Source organism: Cervus canadensis, chromosome 20 (genome assembly GCF_019320065.1).
Source record: "Cervus canadensis isolate Bull #8, Minnesota chromosome 20, ASM1932006v1, whole genome shotgun sequence".
Lineage (NCBI taxonomy): Eukaryota > Metazoa > Chordata > Mammalia > Artiodactyla > Cervidae > Cervus > Cervus canadensis.
The window spans coordinates 45,212,091-45,234,825 of record NC_057405.1 but is presented as its reverse complement, the minus strand read 5'-3'; the positions used below and the strand labels follow the sequence as shown (position 1 = coordinate 45,234,825).

The 22,735-nt window shown below is 35.4% G+C and overlaps 1 protein-coding gene across 2 annotated transcripts in view; it reads right to left on the bottom strand.

Moving 5' to 3' along the window:
• Nucleotides 1-1,009: 1,009 nt before the first annotated feature.
• GOPC (golgi associated PDZ and coiled-coil motif containing) overlaps nt 1,010-22,735 on the bottom strand; it is a 40,363-nt gene continuing 18,637 nt past the window's right edge. The window contains exons 2-9 of one of the 2 annotated variants that reach the window (XM_043439068.1): nt 21,616-21,780; nt 20,032-20,055; nt 16,615-16,790; nt 13,430-13,595; nt 11,035-11,130; nt 9,625-9,789; nt 6,932-7,112; nt 1,010-4,104 (exon numbers count right to left, since the gene is read on the bottom strand). In XM_043439068.1, the coding sequence (XP_043295003.1) occupies nt 3,974-4,104; nt 6,932-7,112; nt 9,625-9,789; nt 11,035-11,130; nt 13,430-13,595; nt 16,615-16,790; nt 20,032-20,055; nt 21,616-21,780 (1,104 nt within the window). In that variant the 3' untranslated portion in view covers nt 1,010-3,973. The remainder of the gene's footprint in view (nt 4,105-6,931; nt 7,113-9,624; nt 9,790-11,034; nt 11,131-13,429; nt 13,596-16,614; nt 16,791-20,031; nt 20,056-21,615; nt 21,781-22,735) is intronic. The other variant, XM_043439069.1, reaches the window with a different exon arrangement.

Genomic DNA, 22,735 nt, shown 5'->3' with positions numbered 1-22,735 from the left:
TTGGGGAAAAGACTTTCAAACTGCTTGGTGAATTGGGAGCTGACACATAGCATACAGTATTAGGACTGAATCAAAGTTACTCAATGACAAAAAAAATAAATATGTTTATATGTTCATAAAGTGAAACCGTTAGTGGCTCAGTCATGTCCGACTCTGAGACCCCATGGACGACAGCCCTCCAGGCTCCTCTGACCATGGAATTCTCCAGGCGAGAATACTGGAGTGGGTAGCCGTTCCCTTCTCTAGGGGATATTTCCAACACAGGAATCGAAGCCGCGTCTCCTGCACTGCAGGCAGATTCTTCACTGTCTGACCCACCAGGGGAGCCCCAAATGTTCATCATGCAAGTAAGTTTCTGAAATATGATTTACATTCATTAATACTTAAGAATAAAATACCATTTTTGAGTTTTTCCTCCTGACTGACCTCAAATACCCTTGACAAAGAAATAGCATTCCTACATATTTTACAATATTTTACACCTAGTTCTTAGGTTGACTATAAATGACCACATGTAAACCTTGTGAGGAGCAAACTGAACAAAGTTTATAGATATGTCTAAAAATTATTAGATACAATTTGAGAACTTCAAAATTATATATGCTTAGATGATAAAATGGATGAACATCCTCTTACACAGTATCTAATAACAAACAATTTTATTATTATTATTTTTTGGTCACACTGAATGGCACGTGGGCTCTTAGATCGCCAAGCAGGGATTGAACCCTCATGCCCTGCATGGGAAGTGTGGAGACTTAACACCTGGACCGCAAGGGAAATCCTTCACTGTCTAATTTTTATCAATGTTATCCTCAAAGACAACATTGGCTATCAATTTGCTTTTTCTTTTTGCTGCACTGTGCAGCATGAGAGACCCTATATCCCAGGCCAGGGATCTAACCGAGCCCCCTGCATTGGGAGCGTGGAAGTCTCAACCATGGACTTCACGACTCACTGATACAAATGACAGAAGCTGCTGGAAATAAAGAAAAGCTTTAACATGAAAGACTTGTAAAATGTTTATTTTTAAATGAGATTAATACCATTTTATTATAGGAGAGATGCCATCGTTATTTACAGGCTAATAAAAAAATACTAAAACTCAACGCAACTAGATATGATACATTTGTCAAAAATCCTATAGATTTGAGGCCAACCCTACATGGAAAACTGGGTAGCTGGGATAGCGCATTACATAATAAGGACATCAGAAATATGCAACTTACACATGAATCAATATATTTTGTTTCTAAACATGAAAACAACGTCTACAGTGGGGGGAGGGGGGGATGGAACCAGCACCAAAGAAACGCTGAGCTAACTTTTGACAACTGTTAAGTCAGCAAAAACCATTTGTTTATATTACCAAGGATCTCAAAATTTTCATCTCTTTTCAATCTATTTTAAAGTCTCACAACCCAAACGCTCTTTGCCATCAAAGTCACAGACACTTAGAACTGCAGAAGTTAATATATACACACATACATACAACCCTCATACTCTTGAAATTTTTTCTCAGCTATTCTGTTTGTGTGTGCACCTGTATACTTTCCTTTTTTCCTTTTTAATTGTAATGGCTTTGCAACAGTTCTCTCCTTATCTGGTTTTGTCCTGGAAATAAGTTCCTTTCCTACAAATCTGAAAACATAAAAACTGCTTCTCATTTAGACCTTTGGAAAGAGTCTGTAATTCTCAGTTCATCTCCCAAAGACCATATATTCTAAAAGGAACTTTTAACCAAGTACTTTCTAAACACCAGATGGGAATCTCATAGTAATCCCTGAGCAACAGTGCTCTCACATGGGCTGCAAACCAAGGTGAAGCAGGAATGAAATGGGAACTGACCTCTGTAATTTTAAACTAACTGGAACACTTTTCATTTTGCTTATCAGCCCAAGAAGGGAGTTTCTATCATAACCATCTCATACAATCCTTTACATTACACAGCGTCCTCATAGAAATGCCAACTCAAGGCTCTTAAAGAAACTCTTTATAGACATATTAGTTCTTGAAAATCAAAAGGCTTTGGTTAATATTTCCTAAGGATTCAGCCTTAGTAGATAAAAGATACTCTCTGAAAAACTGCCAAGGCCATCCCATCCTAGATGGTGTTTTAAAAAGATAAGAATAACATAGTTTCAAGTCACAACAAAAAAGCTTTCAGATATGTGGCAATGGAAATTTTTTTTTGACTGAATGAATACACTGGTTAAAATCCAGTTTATAGATCTCATTTCATGCATGGGGGTATGTGCTAGATAGAGTAGGGGGAACGCATAAGGAGGAAACATTTTTCTTTTAAGAGTCCTAGCCTGTCAGGAGCAAACAATAACATGTGGCTTCCTTATTCAGTTGTACAACTAAATACTAGTTTTTGCTCAGAGGCAACATTATGCTAAAAGGTATTTTAGTATCAGTAACCACATATACTACGAAGTGCATTTCCTATTACAAATTAACATGGTGATATACAGATCAACAAAACTACCAAAACAAACCATAAAAGAGTAACAGTTGAAACATAAAATTTATAAATAGCAAAACCACCAAATAAAGTATATACATTTTATAGATTTACCTATGAACAAACATATAGTGCATCTAGGAAAGACAAGAGAATGTGTTTTGTATCACATAACATCTGAATATTAGAAATGAGATACTGGTAATACTCTAAAAGCCTTCTCCCAACTTATATTCCCCTAAATGTGTATTCTTTAAAACAATGATATTGGCAAAACTATCATCTCTTCAAATGCAATGTTTTTCACTTTTCCTTGCAGGGTACAGTGGCCTGCGGAACAGCACGTAAGAGAGCAGGCACTCCGAGCTCATTCCTGGGATAAGAGAAGTAGCAAATTGAGTTTGCATATGAAAAGCACTTTAGTCAAACTTAACACTGAAAAGCCAACCAAAAAAATTATCATATCAAAACGTGTTCACTTTATCCTGCCCACCACCAGTGCCTCAGATTTATAGATTATTGGCAAATCAGTTAGTTATCAATGCTTTGAGAGAAAACTGCTGTTTGAATTAAATGTATCTCATTGACATAGTAATAAATTTGAGCTTTTACTGCCAGAAAAAAAATGTACCTTTAAGTGCTAGGACTATCACAATACAAACATTATGAACAACTCAAAATGTATAAAACTGTCTTTTGTGGATTCCAGAAAAAAAGCATTTGTGACTAAACAATAACGTAATGCTCCAATACCACGCAGACAAATCAACATAATTGAGAACAGATATTTCACACTCATCGGCATTTCTTTTAAAAAACCTGAAAAGTACAATAACTGAAACTATTTCTAGTGCAGCATTGATTGATACAGGATTGCTTAAAGAAAACTATTCTGTACTGCATGAATAACATTGAAAAGCAAACTCATTATAATAAATGATCATTAAGAACTGATTTAGACATCAGGAAGCACATTAAATTTTTAAAAAACACTAAAACCATTCAGTTAAAAAACAAATTTAAGTCAAGCCTATATTTCTGCAATTCACTGAGTCAAGTTCTGTCCTTTGAAACATCACACTTAACATTCTGGAACATACAATATGAATTCATTTATTCTCTTATATTTAAAGGCTATTCCTTAAAAAAAAAACAAATCCAGTTAGCACTTCCTTCTACTAAACGGAAAAGGAATCAAATAAAACAGTAGTGCTTCATTTGGTACTTAAGAGCCTAACACTATCCTTTTGGGAAACACATGCTTTGGTACTTTATAATTTGAAGAAAATCAAAATTGCTTTTCATGCAATAGCTAATTATGGTATACCACAGAAAACAGGGAGTTTTATGCATTTAGAATTGTTCACATGAAGCCCTGAGGTACCCGCCTTTCATTTAGGCAATAAACAGCCTCCTTAAATCTTGTATAGGCTTTGTCACCATCTTCCCTAGTGCCCCAAATTCAGAATAGTCTGATTAACAATCTTGTCTGAAGATACAGTCAATTTAATAAGACTTTTTATGATACAGACTGTGTAGATCATCTAATTTAGAAGCACTGTCTTCTAGAGGAGTTTCACTTGAAGCTCCTAGGTCTCCATTTTCGTGTCCATCAGTAACTGCCTTCTTATTAAATCCTGAAAGAGAAAATAAGTAGATACTTCCTAACTAAAAAAAATCATACTTCTATTGAGCAATAACAAAGGAAAGTCCACTGTAACTAATAATAGTAATAAGAAGCAAATAATGGGGCCCTAGATTAATCAAGACAGCAATTTCTGACAAAGGAATGCTTTCTTATAGCAGATCTCAAACACTGTACAGATGTTTTTAATATTATCTATTGGACCTACCTAAAAATTATATAAAATTTCCTACCAAATTATTCATGAAATTCAGAATTGATACACACAACTGCAAAATTCAATCAGTTCTACTTAACACAAATGCCTACGGAACTGTATATTTTTCTTTCACATTTTGCTTTCAAATTATTTAACTTCAGCTCACTGAGGCACATACTAGTTTATTTACTAAATCTAACCTGTTGGTAAGACAACGTCCAGATAAAATTTAAAACTAATTCTGGTTAATCTACAAAACAGATAATAGGCTTGCAAATAAATGAAAGTTGACTATGAAATCTGCTTAGTGAGCTATGAAACATGGATACATGCTAAAAAGATAAGCAATGGATACATTTCTTGTGATTTGTGATCAGTTAATAGTAATGTATCCTAAGAGTATACATGTTTGGTTATTTGGGTCACATTTTAAATGGTTTGCAATTTATCTAGGTGACAGGGAAACCTTTTAAAAAAGCCTCAGCTGCAAAAAGGAAGGGATAAGCCTTCGAATCCTGACAAAAAAAAAAAAAAAACAACAGAAGAAAAGGTAAAAGACAACAAAATCAAAAGAAAAGAAGCTCAGTAGTGCAAGGTTTTGACATACTGACATAATGGTTTTGTTCAAGATGCACAGGGAGACCAAATGCGACTGCTGTCTTTGTAGATACTTTACAACACACAGGCTTACCAAAGGACAAGAGCTCATCAGTCTACTGTAACTCTCTATGCCACAAGTTCTCACATTTTTTGATTTCAGGATGCCTTTACACTCTTAAGAACTGAGAACTGCAAAGAGCCTCTTTTCATGTGGGTTATTAACAGTAAGTGACGTACTGATGTTTACCATATTAGTGATTAAAACTGAGAAATCTAAAAAAAAAATTACCTTGTTAAAAATGGTAATAAACTCCATAAACATTAACATAAATATCTGTTTAGTGAAAATAATTCTAATTTCCAAAAAACTTAGTCAGAGAGTGTCACAGTTTTACAATTTTGCAAGTATCTTTAATGTCTGGCTTTACAGATGACTGCTAGATTCTCATATCTGCTTTCACTCAATCAGAAGCATGTGAAGAAAGTTCATTTCACATAGACGTATAACTATGAAGAAGGAAGAGTAACTTAGCCTTTTCAAATAACTGTCAATATTCTTCTTTGATATTATACCAAATTTTACAATATAGAATCTAAAACCATATCAATGAACTTTCACACTCTGATGCATTAAAATCATTTGTCTATCTTGCACTTTTGAATGGCTCTTTCACCCACGCAGGATTCAGTAATATCACACGCTGGTCATTTAAAAAGTCTTAGATCCCTGAGTTATGTAATAATTGTAAAAGCTGACACATTTCATTTTACTATATCAAAAAAATCATACTCATGAATATCCACTATTCATGTGGATATTAGAAAAGCTCTTTAAAGGTTAGGAAGCTGTCAAGCTCATGGTGGTTGATATGTGTTTTACAAAATTCTGATTTCCACTTGAAAGCTCACATTTTATCACTGGCAATAAATACTGTCAATTGTTCTTGAAGGGATGGATCCACCTTGTTCATTTTAAGGAAAACGGCTGCCAGATAGTCTGAACAACCATAATTTGTCATTCTTTCAAGTAAAAATTGTCATCCATGAAAAGAATGGCTAATTCAACTAGCAAATTAATCACTTAAGTACTTTTCCTCAAGACGAGCATCTTAGTTCAGCATATAAACTCAATGCCATGCATACTTCCCATTTCATCACAAAGAATAATTAAAAAGTCATGTACTCAACTTTTAATAAAATGAGTAACTTTTACTATTTTATAGAGGATATTCTTAAGAAACTGGCATTTTCTTCTTTTTTATTCTGAGCAGATGACAAGGAAGAACACAGTGATCACTAGTAAAGCAGTGCTATTTGCCTTGACTCATACTAAGGCACCAATAGTTTTACCACCATTGATTTTGTACCATCAATAAGTATCAACACAAGACAAACAATGCCTTAGTATTAATTAGTATGAAAAGTTTGGATCTCAGAACTCCCTGAAAGGTCTCAGGGTCCCCTACAGATCTATGGATCACAATTTAAGCACCAGTGCTCCATATAAAAGTGCTAGAATTGTTCTTTAAAATATGTATAGATGACAGCAAAGGAACTAAACCCCAAATCCTCAAGACTACATATCCTGATTCCAATAAAAATGAGGAGATAACAGTCTAATTACTTATTCAAATTCAGCCTGTAAAATCACTCCATTATGAAAGAACAATGTGCATTAAAACAGCAAGATGTTAAGCTGTATCTACTTTAAAAGGCATGTTGGCCTTTGTTTCTGTCTAGAAAACTTGAATTTTATTTATATTTCGAGGATTAGCTGTAGTTTAGTAACTGCTCATATATTTGTCCAAGGTGAATCTAGAAGAACTGACATGTAAATAAAATATTGGCATAATTACTGGTGTATAATAAAACTATAATTTAGCAAGGGAAAGCTATCCACTCTGTTAATGCTGGTTTCCCCATCATTAAAACAGTGTTACAAAGAACATCTAAGTCTTGTATATTTTTTAAGTTTATTGATAGTAAATACATTAATTATAACTTTCATGGTGATTTTTACCTTGTAACATTTTGACTTCCCCACTTGTGTCTTTACAACTAGCACCAGGATTACTACTTCCCTCTAACTCATCAAGGTATAATCGGTAACGATGTCCACTCTCATCTTCATACTCTACATTTTCATCATCAGAATCCACTTCAGGAGCCACGTAAACTACTTCAAATTCAATCTCTCCTCTCTAAAATGGGGAAAAGAAAATGCAAAAACCAAGTTACTGTAACTTTAAAAGATTTCCAAATTCTTTGAGGTGAGAAGCAACAGTTGGGCCTCAGATGTAGCTCCTTTCAAGACAATAAACAGTGAAATTTTAGACTCTCAAGAGGTACACGTAATTTCCTTTCAGTATTACAGATCTTTCTCCTGATCAAAATATTTTCCCCAAAAGACCTAAAACAAAAAAGGATGATTATTCAATTTACAGAATTTTGGAACAAAGTGTTCAGTTTAAAAGTCATTTTGTCATTTTATACTTTACATAGCAGCAATTCAGAAAATCTATCTAATAGTCAGATATTAAAGTTGCACCTAAGGGCACCACACAAACTTTTCTTTGACTAATTCAAGAAACCTCTACACAATGATTTCTTGTTTCTTACTCAATAGGTCTTGAGCGTTTCCTTAACTGTCACTGAGAGCAGACACAGTTGTTGGTCAACGTACTCTGTTGAGTAATAATAGCAATTACTGTGTTTATTGTTCAAAATTATATCCTTTAATTCTCAGAACAACTCTATTGTAGTCCCCATACATGAATGAGAAACCTGAGTCAGTCCTGGAGAGGGCTGATAACTCTCAATAAGACAAACAAGTAAAATAGAAAAACAGAAATTGACTCCAAAGTCCTTGCTCTTTCTCCTATACTAGACTAAATGTGTAATATTTATATTTTATTCTTTAATAATAACTTCATGTTCAAGTAAAAAGTTATAGATTATTTTATGTTAAAAAAAATTCCGAGCTATAATTGTCACTTAATAAGAGACTACAATCACTACACACAAAACCAGTGTTTGCAATTCTCTGAAAATTATGGCCTGCCTTTGCTCAAAAGAAAGCATGCCGTTTTGTTTTGTTTTGAATTGCTACTCACTAAGTCTCTTTGGTGCTCCTCTTTCCCAGCAGTTTAAGGTTATCCTTTAGAACTTTACATGTGTTCAGCATTTCTATAAAATTTTGTAGCTCATGAACTGCAGCTCATGAACTGCCTCTTTATGTCCCCTTTACCTCAGCAGTCATTCATCCCACTCTTATGCTACAGGATGACAGCCAAGTTGGACTGAGAAAACACCAACTTAAAGAAACGAGTGCTGCATTTTTAAGTCTCCCTCATCAGATACTGCTTTAAAAATAACACTTTGGGGAGTCGGTAAATGCAGTGTGTTAGTCGCTCAGTCATGTCCAACTCTATACGACCCCATGGACTGTACTGTCCATGGAATTCTCCAGGCAAGAATCCTGGAGTGGGTAGCCATTTCCTTCTCCAGGGGATCTTTCCAACCCAAGGATCGAACCTGGGTCTCCCACATTGTAGTGGTCTTCAGTAAAGTTCTTTAGATGACAGAATCAGGTCTGTGGGTAGCTGTCATGAAGAAACAGATTTTAGGTTTAATATGAGGAAAAGCTTTCTGAAAATCAGCAGTCTAAAACAGTGAAATGGACTGCATTATCACCAACAAGTCCTCCCTTTAATACAGAATACAATTATTTCCCAGATGGCACAGTAGTAATGAATCCCCCTGCCAATGCAGGAGATGCAAGAGATGTGGGTTCAATCCCTGGGTCGGGAAGATACCCTGGCATAGGAACTGGCAACCCACTCCAGTATTCTTGCCTGGAAAATTCCATGGTCAGAGGAGTCTGGTGGGTCCATGGGGTCGCAAAGAGTCAAACACAACTGAACACACAACACACACACATTCATTTAGTGATACTGTAGTTATTTATGCATCAAGTAGAATTGAACTAAATGAGCTATAAATTCATTTTCAACTCTGAAATTCAAGTCTGCTCTGGCATACTCTGCTGATGATCCAATGAACATCTCAATGTACTAACCAACACCTCTCTAATGCCCTCAAATCTATTCTTGAAAGAAAAAACAAAACATTTTTTACATCTTAATTTTTATGGATAACAAATATGACTCCTGGATATGAATCTCAATTCTTTAATCTATTTGTTCTGCAACCTTGAGCAATCTAATTTCTAAGAACTTTATTTTACTCATTTTAAATAAGAGGGTTGGTTAAAAGATTTCTAATGATCCTTGACTTCTAACATTTACGACTGTAAAATCAATCCACTTCTAGCATTGTTTTTTCTATAATACTTCATATCTATATAGTGTTTTAGTCATTAATGATGTTTTGCTTTCCAAGAACCAAGTCCTGTTCTGAACACTTTGTATGTATTAACAAACTTAATCCTTCCAGTTCTCAGATGAGGACATTGCAGCACTAAGGACTTAAGTAACTTGCTCAAAGCTATACAGCTGTGAAGAAGAGCAATCAAAATCTTTTTCAGTAAATCTGGCTGAATGTCTTCTACAAAAGGGCCAAGTCAAAGGAAACTAGTATCTATAGATAAACACTTTACTACCTGAGAACCCTCCTAGGGAAGTATCATCTATTCAATAGGCTCAAAAAGAAACAACTGAGAGATCCAATTTTAACTATATAAAGGGAACTGACCTGCTGGGAAAGAATGGTTACAGCTTCTTTATGCTTTGTGTCCCGTAGGTTAACTCCATTAACAGCCAGAATAGCATCTCCAACGTGCAGCCCTCCACATCTATCAGCAGGTTGCCCCGGATGGATTTCAGAAATGAGGATTGGAACACCATGTTCCTTTCCACCCTAGTCAAAAAAAAAAAAAAAAAAGCAGCAAACTAGTTTACCTCTACATAGTTGCACACTATTCTGATAAAATATTTTTCTAAAAACATTTCAATAAGCACCTATACTATCTCTATAAATGCTGAGTGATATCCTATTTGCTACTTAGGTAATGGTAAATCAAACTATCATAAATATCAAAGAGTTACCTCTAAGTAAAATGATTAATAACATATATGTGCTTTTTAAAATGCATTACAGAAAAAAAAAAAACCCTGAAAAACCAAAAGAACAATTGGCTTAACTCTCTTAAACATAAATATTTTATGTATTAGTAGCCCATAGTACTATCAGATTTTATCAAACCTAAGTCCCAATGAACCATAAGAAAAAACCCATTATTTTATGTTCCACAAAAATAACTGTAAGATGAATCTGAATTTCACAGATGTTAAAATGTGAAAAAATATGCAATGCAGAAATTAATGAAATACAGCATTTGGTACCTTTCACTTTCTAGCCTGTAATCATAATTCTATGTGTGTCTTATTTCTCTTACTAAACTTGTGCTCTTTGAGGGAAGTATACTCAAAAAGGTAGGAATATTCAATAGATATCTATTAGATAAACTTTTTATTACAAGAAACATTTCTACAGTAAATAATACCAGAAAGTAAATAAACTTCTGCAGTGCCTAAGTATAAAAAGCCAGCTTATTCATTGATTTGGAACAAACCACTGAACAAAATGCTCTAGTTGTACGTATTTTAAAACAGATTGCTCTCAAGAAGGTTGTCCAAGACAACCGTTTGTAAAGGAATCAACATTAAAAAAGAAGAATACTTGGACCCAAGAGCCAGTGAAATCTCAGAGCCAAGAAATGAGACAAGAGAAAGACAGCAAATACTCTAGGGAAAAGAACAATACAATCAGGTCATTTAACACAGAAGAAAACAGTTGTATCCAATCCCAAAGGCCCCTATAGGCATCACAGGATGTGGTGCAGAACTATGATCTGAGTCATAGTGAAAATGATAAACAATGATTACTTAAAAAGTACTTTAAAGTAATACTTAACAGTTACTAGGAAGATTTACATACCAAAAAAAAAAAAAGTTTACACAAATGTGCTATTACCCATGGGGATAAGTTTAGTTATTTAGAAAATATATTCAGAATACTTTATTTCCCAATGATGTTCAACAAAGGAGTGTGATTATACTAGAGAAGTGTAGCGAAGAGGAGACTGGAAGCACTACTTCTTACTGTAATTGAAATGCCAAGGCCTTCATGATCTTCCTTGAGGAGGAGAACTTTTCTAATTGGACCAACACCTTGGCTTTTCTTTAAAGAGTCTTGATCCTTGTTAGAGAAAAAAAAAGAAGAAAAATTAGTAGTACTTAAACTATATACCATATAGAATAACTTGCTTTTAGAAATGTTTATTGGTTTCCTGTAATGGATACACAGTATAATGTTAAGAACATAATTAACAGATAACATGGGAAAGCAGAAATAGTGGTTCTATTAATATAGTGAATGTACATGATTTTCTCACCCTCTTGTTAATTTCTTTAATACTTCTATATGACATTACAAAAGAAACTACTGCCATGAACTGATAAACAATACCTTTAAGAAATACAAGGAGGTAACTTTATCTTCACTGGAAAATAGCTTTAAGATCTATATCCATTTCAACTGAATTATAGAACTGAAAAACAAAATGTCAACTGGTCATTAACTACTTTTTCATTTCTTTGAGCTGTGGAATCTACCTCTTAACTAAAGGACCTTGCTCCATTAATAATTCTTTCTCTGGTACCTTTACTTTTTCCCTATCTCTACAAGCTCCTTCGCTAAAATGAAAAAATGTCAAGCCTCACCAAGCTATAAAACACAGACCACGTACAAACACAAAACATATAAAAACCCTTAAACCATCCACAATCTTGGTTACCTTCTGTCCACGCTCCATCTTTCCTGAACCTTTACACAAAGTTAATCCTCACTGTAGTTACTTCCTTGCTTCCCATATCCAGGACTCCAACCTGTAACTGGGGTTCTACTCCACCTGCTCCACCGAAGCTGTCTTCTCTGCAGTCACTGGTAACCAATGTGGCTGCTTCCAATGTATACTTTTTAGTCACTGCCCTTTCGAACCCTGCAGAAGTTGACACTGTTCACAATCCCCTTCTTGAAACCTCTTTTCTTTGGCGTCCATCACACTACTTTCCTAGGAGGCCCATATCTGACAGCTCTATCTCAGGCTTCTGTCTTTGGTGATTAATTTCCTTCCCTCACTCCTTAATGGTTTCCGTCCAGCTTTTTACTTTCTACATACTTTTCCTGGGTGACTTAATCAATTCCATGGTTTCAAAAGACGATTTACCTAGTAATCCTGAACTCAAGAGTTCTCTCTAGAATTCTAGAGTCATATATATAATTGGATATAACCTGGCTGTCCCACTGGCACCTCAATCGCTATATGTCTAAAACTGATATCATCTTTCTATCAAAACCTTCCTTTTCCTATATTTGGTTTATCAATACATGCCATCATCTCACTCGATTGCCCAAACCAAAACCCAGACTTTCCTTCTTACTCACCTACTTAACCAAAAGCAGTTAGTCACTCACTCCTTTTGATTCTAATTCTCTCAAACCTGTTCTTCCTCTGATCCCTTTCTCCTTATTATCTTTCTAAATGTAATTTCCCTGATTTCAATTAGTCCCTCTTCTAATATATCCTCCTCACTATCCAAAGCAACTGTCAAACAAATGCTAAATCTTATTAAGTCCACCATTTTATTTGAAAATCCCGACCATCAGGTTAAGATTCAAGTGACTTTACTTAGTATAAGATAACATTTATCATCTGGCCACTGCCTAGAAGTTAATGGGAACCAAGAGAACCCAAAGAAGACAACGACATGAGTGCTTACTGCACTCACCACTCCTCTCCCATGGTCGCCACACACATGCCAATTCTTCTTACAATAATCTTCTCAAAGGCAACAAATAATTTTACTATTCGACACCAGGATTTACCTGATACTAAAATATGCGATCCATTGGACAGGAGTTAGATATGATTTTATTATATTAAGGCTTGTACCATCAGGCTGCTGTTGCAGTGAAATTTAATAAATTTTTATATAGGTAGAAAGAAAAGCTCCTGTATAGTGGTGGCTACAGAAGCAGACAACTGGACACAGAGCTCAAATTCCATCTTAATCCAAAAGCAAACAGGTATAAATGTCAGCTTGGAAACAATATATAAAGCTAGTTACCAAGAGTCTCCTTATAAAGAACTACCCCCAGATATTTGCCAACTTATCAATAGGATCACACACACTCTGCTAAGCTTAGAACTTCTGTAAACAGGCCTAATCGCGATCCAGGAAAATTCTGAAATATGAGCTGAAGCAACATTCGTCTGCTATCAATAGTTCAGTGTCTTCAGAAATACCATTTTTGGGGTATTGGCGTAGGAGCTATATGGGCTGCTGAAACCTTAAATATGTATCTATTTTAAAATAAGTTTAATCCCACTTTCACTTTTAAAGAAAGGTTTGAAATTCTACTAGAATTCTTAAAAATGCAAAGGACTTGTGATTAAAGAAAGGCAAGACTGAAAGAGAAACAGCAGCAAACACACGTGGCCCGGGGGAGCATGCATCGGTCGCTTCAGGTCATTGCGTCCTCGGCAGGCTCTGATAACGGTTTTGTGACGATGCAAATGTATTTCAGCTTCCAGCTGGTTCCAAAGCTTATCATGAGCAGGTCCCTTCATATCTCGTCCAAGTAGCTGTATTTGTTGGACTCTTCATTTGGGAAAAGAATTAATTCAGTTAGTTTTTCATTTTATACACACACACACACACATATATATAAAGAATTCAGAAGAATTACTGGACACAAGTAGCTTTCACATCAATTTAATTTAGTAATGAAACTAATACTCAGGAATTTCCCGATGTCTCTCAGATTTATAAAGACAAGAAAATTCTGAAAAAGACAGGTGTCTTCAAGGGAAAACTAGTTTAAAAAAAAGAATGACTATGACCTTCTTTAGTCACATACCTAATTCATATACATCTTAGAAACAATTTAGGAGACTAATGTCAACATGTTTCATGTCTTACATGCAGTCATACTAGTTTTCAGATGAGGCTAACCGTACAAAACAGTTTTTCCAATGACAGTTTCTTTTTACAAAATGATTACTTTTTTAAATGTGGTAAAATTAAAAAAAAAATGTGGTAAGATTATTAGGAATGTGCACTTTGAGATAATGTAAATTATTTTTATTTGCTCCACATCAGGTCTTAATACATTAAACCAACAAGCAGAAAATTATTTAGTAATAGTGAATCACCAGAGTTTGTGAATAATTTACCATAAAAGTTAATGAAAGCAGAACTCTATATTATGATAAAATCACTGTCATTCCAATATGTTTTTGAGGGACAAGAAAGACTGGGTTTCAATGGTTACAGAAAGAATTCCTATGAAAGTCCTGCTGTACATGGGAACATCATCCGTTATGGTGTGAAGACAGGAAATGGTGAAAGTATAGCTCTAAGAGTTGTAAGCATTTCACAGTAATTTACTAGCAGTGTGTATGTCAACCGGAAACACTTATTTAGTATGGAAGTGAGAAACAGATTTAAGGGACTAGATCTGATAGACAGAGTGCCTGATGAACTATGGACGGTGGTTCATGACACTGTACAGGAGACAGGGATTTCAACCATCCCCATGGAAAAGAAATGCAAAAAAGCAAAACGGCTGTCTGAGGAGGGCTTGCAAATAGCTGTGAAAAGAAGAGAAGCAAAAAGCAAAGGAGAAAAGGAAAGATATTCCCATTTGAATGCAGAGTTCCAAAGGATAGCACGGAGAGATGAGAAAGCCTTCCTCAGTGATCAATACAAAGAAGTAGAGGAAAACAATAGAATGGGAAAGACTGGAGATCTCTTCAAGAAAATCAGAGATACCAAGGGAACATTTCATGCAAAGATGGGCTCAATAAAGGACAAAAATGGTATGGACCTAACAGAAGCAGGAGATATTAAGAAGAGGTGGCAAGAATACACAGAAGAACTATACAAAAAAGATTTTCATGACCCAGATAATCACAATGGTGTGATCACTCACCTAGAGCCAGACATCCTGGAATGTGAAGTGAAGTGGGCATTAGGAAACATCACTACAAACAAAGCTAGTGGAGGTGACGGAATTCCAGTTGAGCTATTTCAAATCCTGAAAGATGATGCTGTGAAAGTGCTGCACTCAATATGCCAGCAAATTTGGAAAACTCAGCAGTGGCCACAGGACTGGAAAAGGTCAGTTTTCATTCCAATCCCAAAGAAAGGCAAGGCCAAAGAATGCTCAAACTACTGCACAATTGCATTCATCTCACACGCTAGGTAAAGTAATGCTTAAAATTCTCCTAGCCAGGCTTCAGCAATACGTGAACCATGAACTTTCGGATGTTCAAGCTGGTTTTAGAAAAGGCAGATGAATCAGAGATCAAATTGCCAACATCCACTGGATCATCAAAAAAGCAAGAGTTCCAGAAAAACATCTATTTCTGCTTTATTGACTATGCCAAAGCCTTTGACTGTGTGGATCATTATAAACTGTGTAAAATTCTGAAAGAGATGGGCATACCAGACCACCTGACCTGCCTCTTGAGAAACCTGTATGCAGGTCAGGAAGCAACAGTTAGAACTGGACATGGAAAAACAGACTGGTTCCAAATAGGAAAAGGAGTCTGTCAAGTCTGTATAGTGTCACCCTGCTTATTTAACTTCTATACAGAGTACATCATGTAAAATGTCAGGCTGGATGAAGCACAAGCTGGAATCAAGATTGCCAGGAGAAATATCAATAACCTCAGACATGCAGACACCACCACCCTTATGGTGGAAAGTGAAGAGGAACTAAAGTGAAAGAGGAGAGTGAAAAAGTTGGCTTAAAGCTCAACATTCAGAAAACTAAGATCATGGCATCTGGTCCCATCACTTCATGGCAAATAGATGGGGAAACAGTGTCAGACTTTACTTTTTTGGGCTCCAAAATCACTGCAGATGGTGTTTGCAGCCATGAAATTAAAAGACGCTTACTCCTTGGAAGTAAAGTTATGACCAACCTAGACAGCATATTAAAAAGCAGAGGCATTACTTTGCCAACAAAGGTCTGTTTAGTCAAGGCTATGGTTTTTTCAGTAGTCATGTATGGATGTGAGAGTTGGACTGTGAAGAAAGCTGAGTGCCGAAGAATTGATGCTTTTGAACTGTGGTGTCGGTGAAGACTCTTGAGAGTCCCTTGGACTGCAAGGAGATCCAACCAGTCCATCCTAAAGGAGATCAGTCCTGGGTGTTCATTGGAAGGTCTGATGCCGAAGCTGAAATTTCAATACATTGGCCACCTCATGTGAAGAGCTGACTCACTGGGAAAGACCCTGATGCTGGGAAGGATTGGGGCAGGGGGAGAAGGGGACGACAGAGAATGAGATGGCTGGATGGCATCACCGACTCAATGGACATGAGTTTCGGTAAATTCCGGGAGTTGGTGACGGACGGGAGGCCTGGCGTGCTGCGATTCATGGGGTCGCAAAGAGTCGGACATGACTGAGCGACTGAACTGAACTGAACTGAAGTGAATTAAATCTGTAATATGTAATGCTATGAAGTTAACAACAGTAAGCTATAATCAACCATAAAATCACTCTTATATAAAGATTAATATATTGTTTACCGAAAGAGATAAGATACTCTTTAACTATGTACTTGGTCACCTAAGAGCACAAGGGTAAGATGGTACCCATTTTCCACACACCTTCCTGCTAGTTCCTTATCCAAATACTTGGCAGCCAGTCTTGCCCCATAAACTTCAGCCTGGAGAACAGCTATATGTCTGCGAAGGGCTTCATTCTCTTTCCTCAATAACTTCACTTCAGCTTCAAGTTGAGCTTCTTTCATTTTCTCTTTTTTGTTTGCTTCAAGCTCTCTCTCCTGTTGCAATTTTTAAAAAATGCAATGAAAATACTTTCAAGACTCTTTAGCACTAGACCATGCGCCTTAAAAGACACAAAAGCACACAATCTATGATACCAACGATGAAAGCATATGATAAAAATTACCACTTTATTTCTATAAAATGGAGCACAATGATTTGGATCCAGTTTTTTTCAAAACTAGTACCAGAGGTGTTAGAACCACTTCGAGGTAAGGTAACATAGCTTGAGGCACCCTGATCCTGAGGATACTAAGATTAGTAGCCTTCTCTAAGCACATGTTATCACATACTAATAGTAATGGCTTCAATGGATAATTGAATCTACTCTCTACTTTCTAAAATGACTCTAAAACTAGACTAAAATAATCACTCTGGTGACTGTGCCCAAACATTTCATTAACTTTAATGCAGCAATTCTATAAACTATAAATTCGGCTACAAAGAGAAACATTTTATAGCCAATTTATCTTAGAGCACTGTAAGAAACTTACAATGCTTAAATTAGAACAGATACTCCAATTTTTAAAAAACATTTTGTGGTAATGGAGAAATGCTGGTAATAACTGCATTAAAAATATTTACACATTAAAAATATCTATACAGAGAACAGACTTGTGGTTGCCAAGAGGAAGGGGAGAAGGAGAGGGAGGGATGGGGACTCTGGCGTTAGTAGATGCAAGCTGTTACATTTAGAATGAATAAACAACAAGGTCCTGCTGTGCAGCACAGGGGTCTCTATCTAATCTCCTGGGATAAACCACAGTGGAAAAAAGCATAAAAGAGTAAATATACACATGTGTGTAACTGAGTCATTTTGTGGTATAGCAGAAATTAGCACAACACTGTAAATCAACTATACTTCAATAAAAAATACAGCTTATGGAAAAACTAACTATAGGTAACTATATCCATGATGTAGACTACCACTGAACTTTGGGATCTGGAATGGATCATCCATTTGTCCAAATGTTAAAGTGACTGAAGAACTGTTTTCTGAGAAAAAATACTGGCCTGGCTTGCCTACTATGAGGTTGGATAGATATCCATTTTTATCTCTCAAAAAAGGATGTTATCCTTTGCTTCACTTGGTAGATAATTCTTATATATGAATTTATAGGTGTCAACCAGAGAATATAACCTTAAGATTTTTGCCACCAAGCTTTTATCAGCAACTCACATGTGAGAGAAATAATTTTCAATATACTTTCAAAGTATAAAGTACAGTGTACCCACTCCTATACATCAAGGGTTACAAATGTAAATACCTTTGGGATCCAAGCACAGAATAGGCAGGTAGGTACAAAGGAAAGCGGAGGGGAAAACAGAAGGTAAAAATCCTGCCAAAAGACAGTCAAATTCAAATTTGAACTCTCTCTCTCTCACTCACACACACACACACACATACACACACACACACACACACACACAGTATGACTAAATAAACCCTTCTGAGAGTTGGATAAGGGCCCTGAAAGATCATTTAAATGTTATTTTTGGATCAAGAGAACTATCCCAAATTTGGGTGGAAGTGTTTACTGACTTAGAGCACTACTTTCACAGATTTGTTAATTTACAGAATCTATAAATCCTGTGAAAATATAGTTATATTTACTGATGACATGCAGAAGACACTGTTCACCACACCATGTCCCCTTTAGGAGATTTAAATAAAGCTCCACCTCAGCACCAGGAAGAATGCTTCTCTTGAGTGAATGGCACAGGATATTGTTTCTAATGTTCGAGTAGTGAATACTGTAATTATTTCCCTTTTACTATAAATAATAAACTGAGAAACAAATGTAAGCAAACTTTTAACAATTAATGGAATATGTTTTGATACTAATTTCGATGTCTGCTTTGATCTACCGTTTTAACAATAGCATATCAATATACAATATATTTAAACATCAATATATGATATATTCAAATACAAGGCAGTGAGTACCATCATCTTAAAAACAATAAAAAAAAAATAGCCTAAAATGAATGACAATTACCAAATGTTGAATATACTTATCACTTCCTTGATTAAACTTTTATCATTATATATGTGATAAGAAGGAAGATTAGTATGTTTTTTCCACTTCTGTAAAAAGACAAATATAACAACTAGAACACAGTTGTTTAGATTTTTTTTAATTTAATTTGAAGAACTAATAATCTAGAATCCTCCTTTTACAACAACTTTGGAACTCTTAAAATCTCAATTTATTTCAGAATCTCTTTCCTAAAAGGGCAGGTTATCAGTTCCAAAAGAAACCATGGTTTGGACAACATGAACAAAGTCTTTTTTAATGACATTATGGAGTTTAATGCTTTTGTTTCAGAAAAAAAGAGTTCCTAGAAGACCAAGAATTGTTTATGGGCTAAGTAAATTTTATGTTGAGGATTCTCTATTTACAATCACTTTAATGAGCTATTTATACAATATTTATGAAATATGAGAAACATATTAAGTCACCACTTTGCTTTAAAGATTTAAACTCCTAGTAAATTGGACAAACTCTCTAGCCTGAAATGAACAGATGCAAGCAAAAACAGGACTAAGAACACTGAAGTTAATCACTTTTAGATTTAAAGGAAAGAATCTTGTTTCAGTTAACCTGTTCATCATTGGGTAACAATAAAGAAGTTAATTTTATATTCTGATATCCGCATGCTATATTTCCAAAAGAAGAAAAGTCATATGACAACTTAGAACCTGATTAGGCTTAGGTAGTGGGAAAAATATTAAGAATTTATCTATACTGTTATTTTCTAAGGTAAATTTTAATAAAGGGTTTCAAAATTCAATTGTTTCAAAGGCCACACAATTATTCTCAAGACTGCTAAAAAGTTATAACACATGCAGTGGATGAATAAGAAACGAACATGCACATTCCTTCTCTGGGAATAAATTCAAATAGAAAGGAGGAAAGAGCTAGGCCTGCATAAGGAAAACCAATTGTTCTTTTGAAGCAGCGGTATGAGCAAATTACAAAGCTCAGAAGTTGTCAAAAATTGATGGGTTCTACAAATAATGGCAATAAATCACAAAAGAAAAATCGTTTAACAACATGAGGTGAGAAAAGAGCAATGGGCTACTGACTGAATTTTTTGGGTACTGGCACATTAAAAAATTACCATCATTAACATCACTTTCAGATACGTACAAGGTGACAACATGTACTATGCAAAAAACGCACTAAGAACACTTCAGCATAACATATTAAAGCAAAACAGAAATGGTATACTTACCAGCTCCTCCACAGAGGGGACAGACTTAAGATATAAGAAAAAAGTTTTATAATTAGAAAAACATCAAACAAATAAACTTATTTAGTGGTACAATCATTACAAGGAAAATTCCTATATGTTGAGTATCACTTGGGTCAAGTTCATTAAAATAAATATATTTGCAAATCCATAAGCAATGGTAACCGTACAGGATTGATTTTTTTTGTTTTATCCAAACTGGTTAACACATTTGGTTCAATGTCTTTCCACTAAAGCACCATGTTTCCAAACTAATGTTAACATGTCACATGAATTCTATTCTAGTGAAAATGTACATTGTTTCTCAATGTTAGTATCAAATATTCCAAAGAAGCAGTTATGAATCTGATTCATCTCAATTAAATAAAACACTAATAATTTATAGTTAGAGAATTTCAAAACTGAAAAGTACTTTAAGAGAATGTAAATATTCATTTAAATAAATTCTAACATACCAGTATCAGAAACTAATCAACCAATTAAACAGAAATAACTGAAAATGAATAAAACTTTAAACTGCATTGCTGTCCTCACCAACATCATCTTATCTCATCCCTCTCCCAAGCTGTATGTCTTCTTTATTGCTGTGTTCCCTATAGTACACTTAATACATATGAGGTTAAATCAAAATGAGACTTAAAAAAAATTCTCTTTAAACAACCTACACTGATTAAGAGGGCAATAGTTAATTACGCAACACTTATAAAAACAAACATTATGCAAACACGAGAAAGCACTCAGTGGCGGGGGAAAAAACTTGTATTAAGAGCAAAAGGAAAAACGTGCCCCTGGCTGACACCCAACTCCGTTTTCCTCCATTTTCTTCCTTATTAAAAGAACTCAGATTTTACTGGAGGCGGTCATGTGACCAATGAAGGGACTGACATGCAGCTAGGGAAGGCCAACGAGACAGCTAAACGATTGGCAAAAAGCTGAGGATTTCATGAAAAGGTCGTTAAAGAAAATGGACGCAGCTAGGAAGCATCATTTTGCCCTTAGATCTTGGAATGCAAGATCCTGGAATGCAGGAAGGAAGAAATCCTGAAGGCAGAAACCATGAGCTGAAGATGACAGAGCAGAACAACAAAAGGAAGCTGGATCCCTGGTACCTGTGGAGCTGCCCTACCAGCTCTGGACTGCCTGTCTCAAAGCTTCTTCAACTGAGAGAAAAGACTGATAACATGTACTATTTAAGAACAATTCTCATGTTACTTGGGATCTGTTTTATATGTAGCTAAACTAAATCTTAACTGATACAGTAGACAGGCAAAAAAAAACTGTTTACATGTTACAATCACAAATATCTTTTAAATATATTTATATAGATCTTTTTAAATAGGAGTAAGATTCTATTCTAAGTACCAATTGGTTATTGATGTTGTGACTGACCAGTACAGTCTCCATGTAATGAGATCAAAGATGATTAGGACGATCTTCACATTTCCTGTATTTTCCAAATTTCCCAGGAGCACACACTAATTTTTATAATTAAAAAGGCTCATTAAAGACTGTTCTTTTCACCCTCTAAAATACATATAAGTATGTGTTATTCTCTAAACTACTTACCAATTTTGCCTTAATGGTACCAGAGTCAACACTTTGGCCAGTTTTAGCATGAAGCTGAAGCTGAATAGAGTGCAACTGTAAAAGTTGATCATGTACTTCTTTCTCCAATACAACTTTCTCTGCTTGGGTCTCTGTCAGTTCAGATTTCAGATCCACCAACTGTGCCTTAAAAACCAGCAACAATAGCAGAAATTAACACAGCACTGTAAATCAACTATATCTGAATATAAAAAATAAAACAGCAACAATAAAAAACATTAAGTATGTTTAGTTTTCTTTATATTTGATTATATTATTCAAGAATGACAGAGAGAGACTATTTGCAATGAATAGAGAACACTAGAAGACCACTATCTGACCAAGCTATAGGATATCCACCTAAACTGACATAAAATCAACAGTACAAGTAAGATAGTTGAGTGGAAAGAGAACTCTACCATAAACAGTATCTCTTAATAACACAAAATGCTAGTTCCATTTTACTTTGCTCACTTTAAGAAGGCTTTTCACTGTTTCTGTTACCTGTAAAGTTTATGAAAATACACAGGTATGGGATGATTCATCATTCTATTGAGATAATATGTGCTATAGTGGTTTACTAACATTAATAGTACATTACAGGAGATGCTGAAGCTCCAACACTTTGACCACCTGATGCTAACAGTCAACTCACTAGAAGAGACCCTGATGCTGGGAAAGATTGAAGGCAAAAGGAGAAAAGGGCGGAAGAGGATGAGATGGTTGGATAGCATCACTGACTCAATAGACAGATTGAGGAAACTCTGTGAGATAGTGAAGGACAGGGAAGCCAGGCATGCGGCAGTCAATGGGGTTGCAATGAGCTGGACACAACTTCAGTGACTGAACAACAGGAGAGGCCAATCAGTGGTGCTGCCTTCACCTCAGTGAATATTAGTCCAAATCAGCCTAATCACCACCTCGCTTTAGGTGCTTCTGTACAAACTACTGAGGCTACAGTGGGTCCAAAGACCAGAGTTAACTGTAAGCTATAGTTAACTGTTACAGCGTAGCAGAACAACCCATTAGAACCACTTAGCTATTCAATCTGAAGTTTTTCATTTTTCACAACTGATACATTGTTTTACAATAGCACACAGGA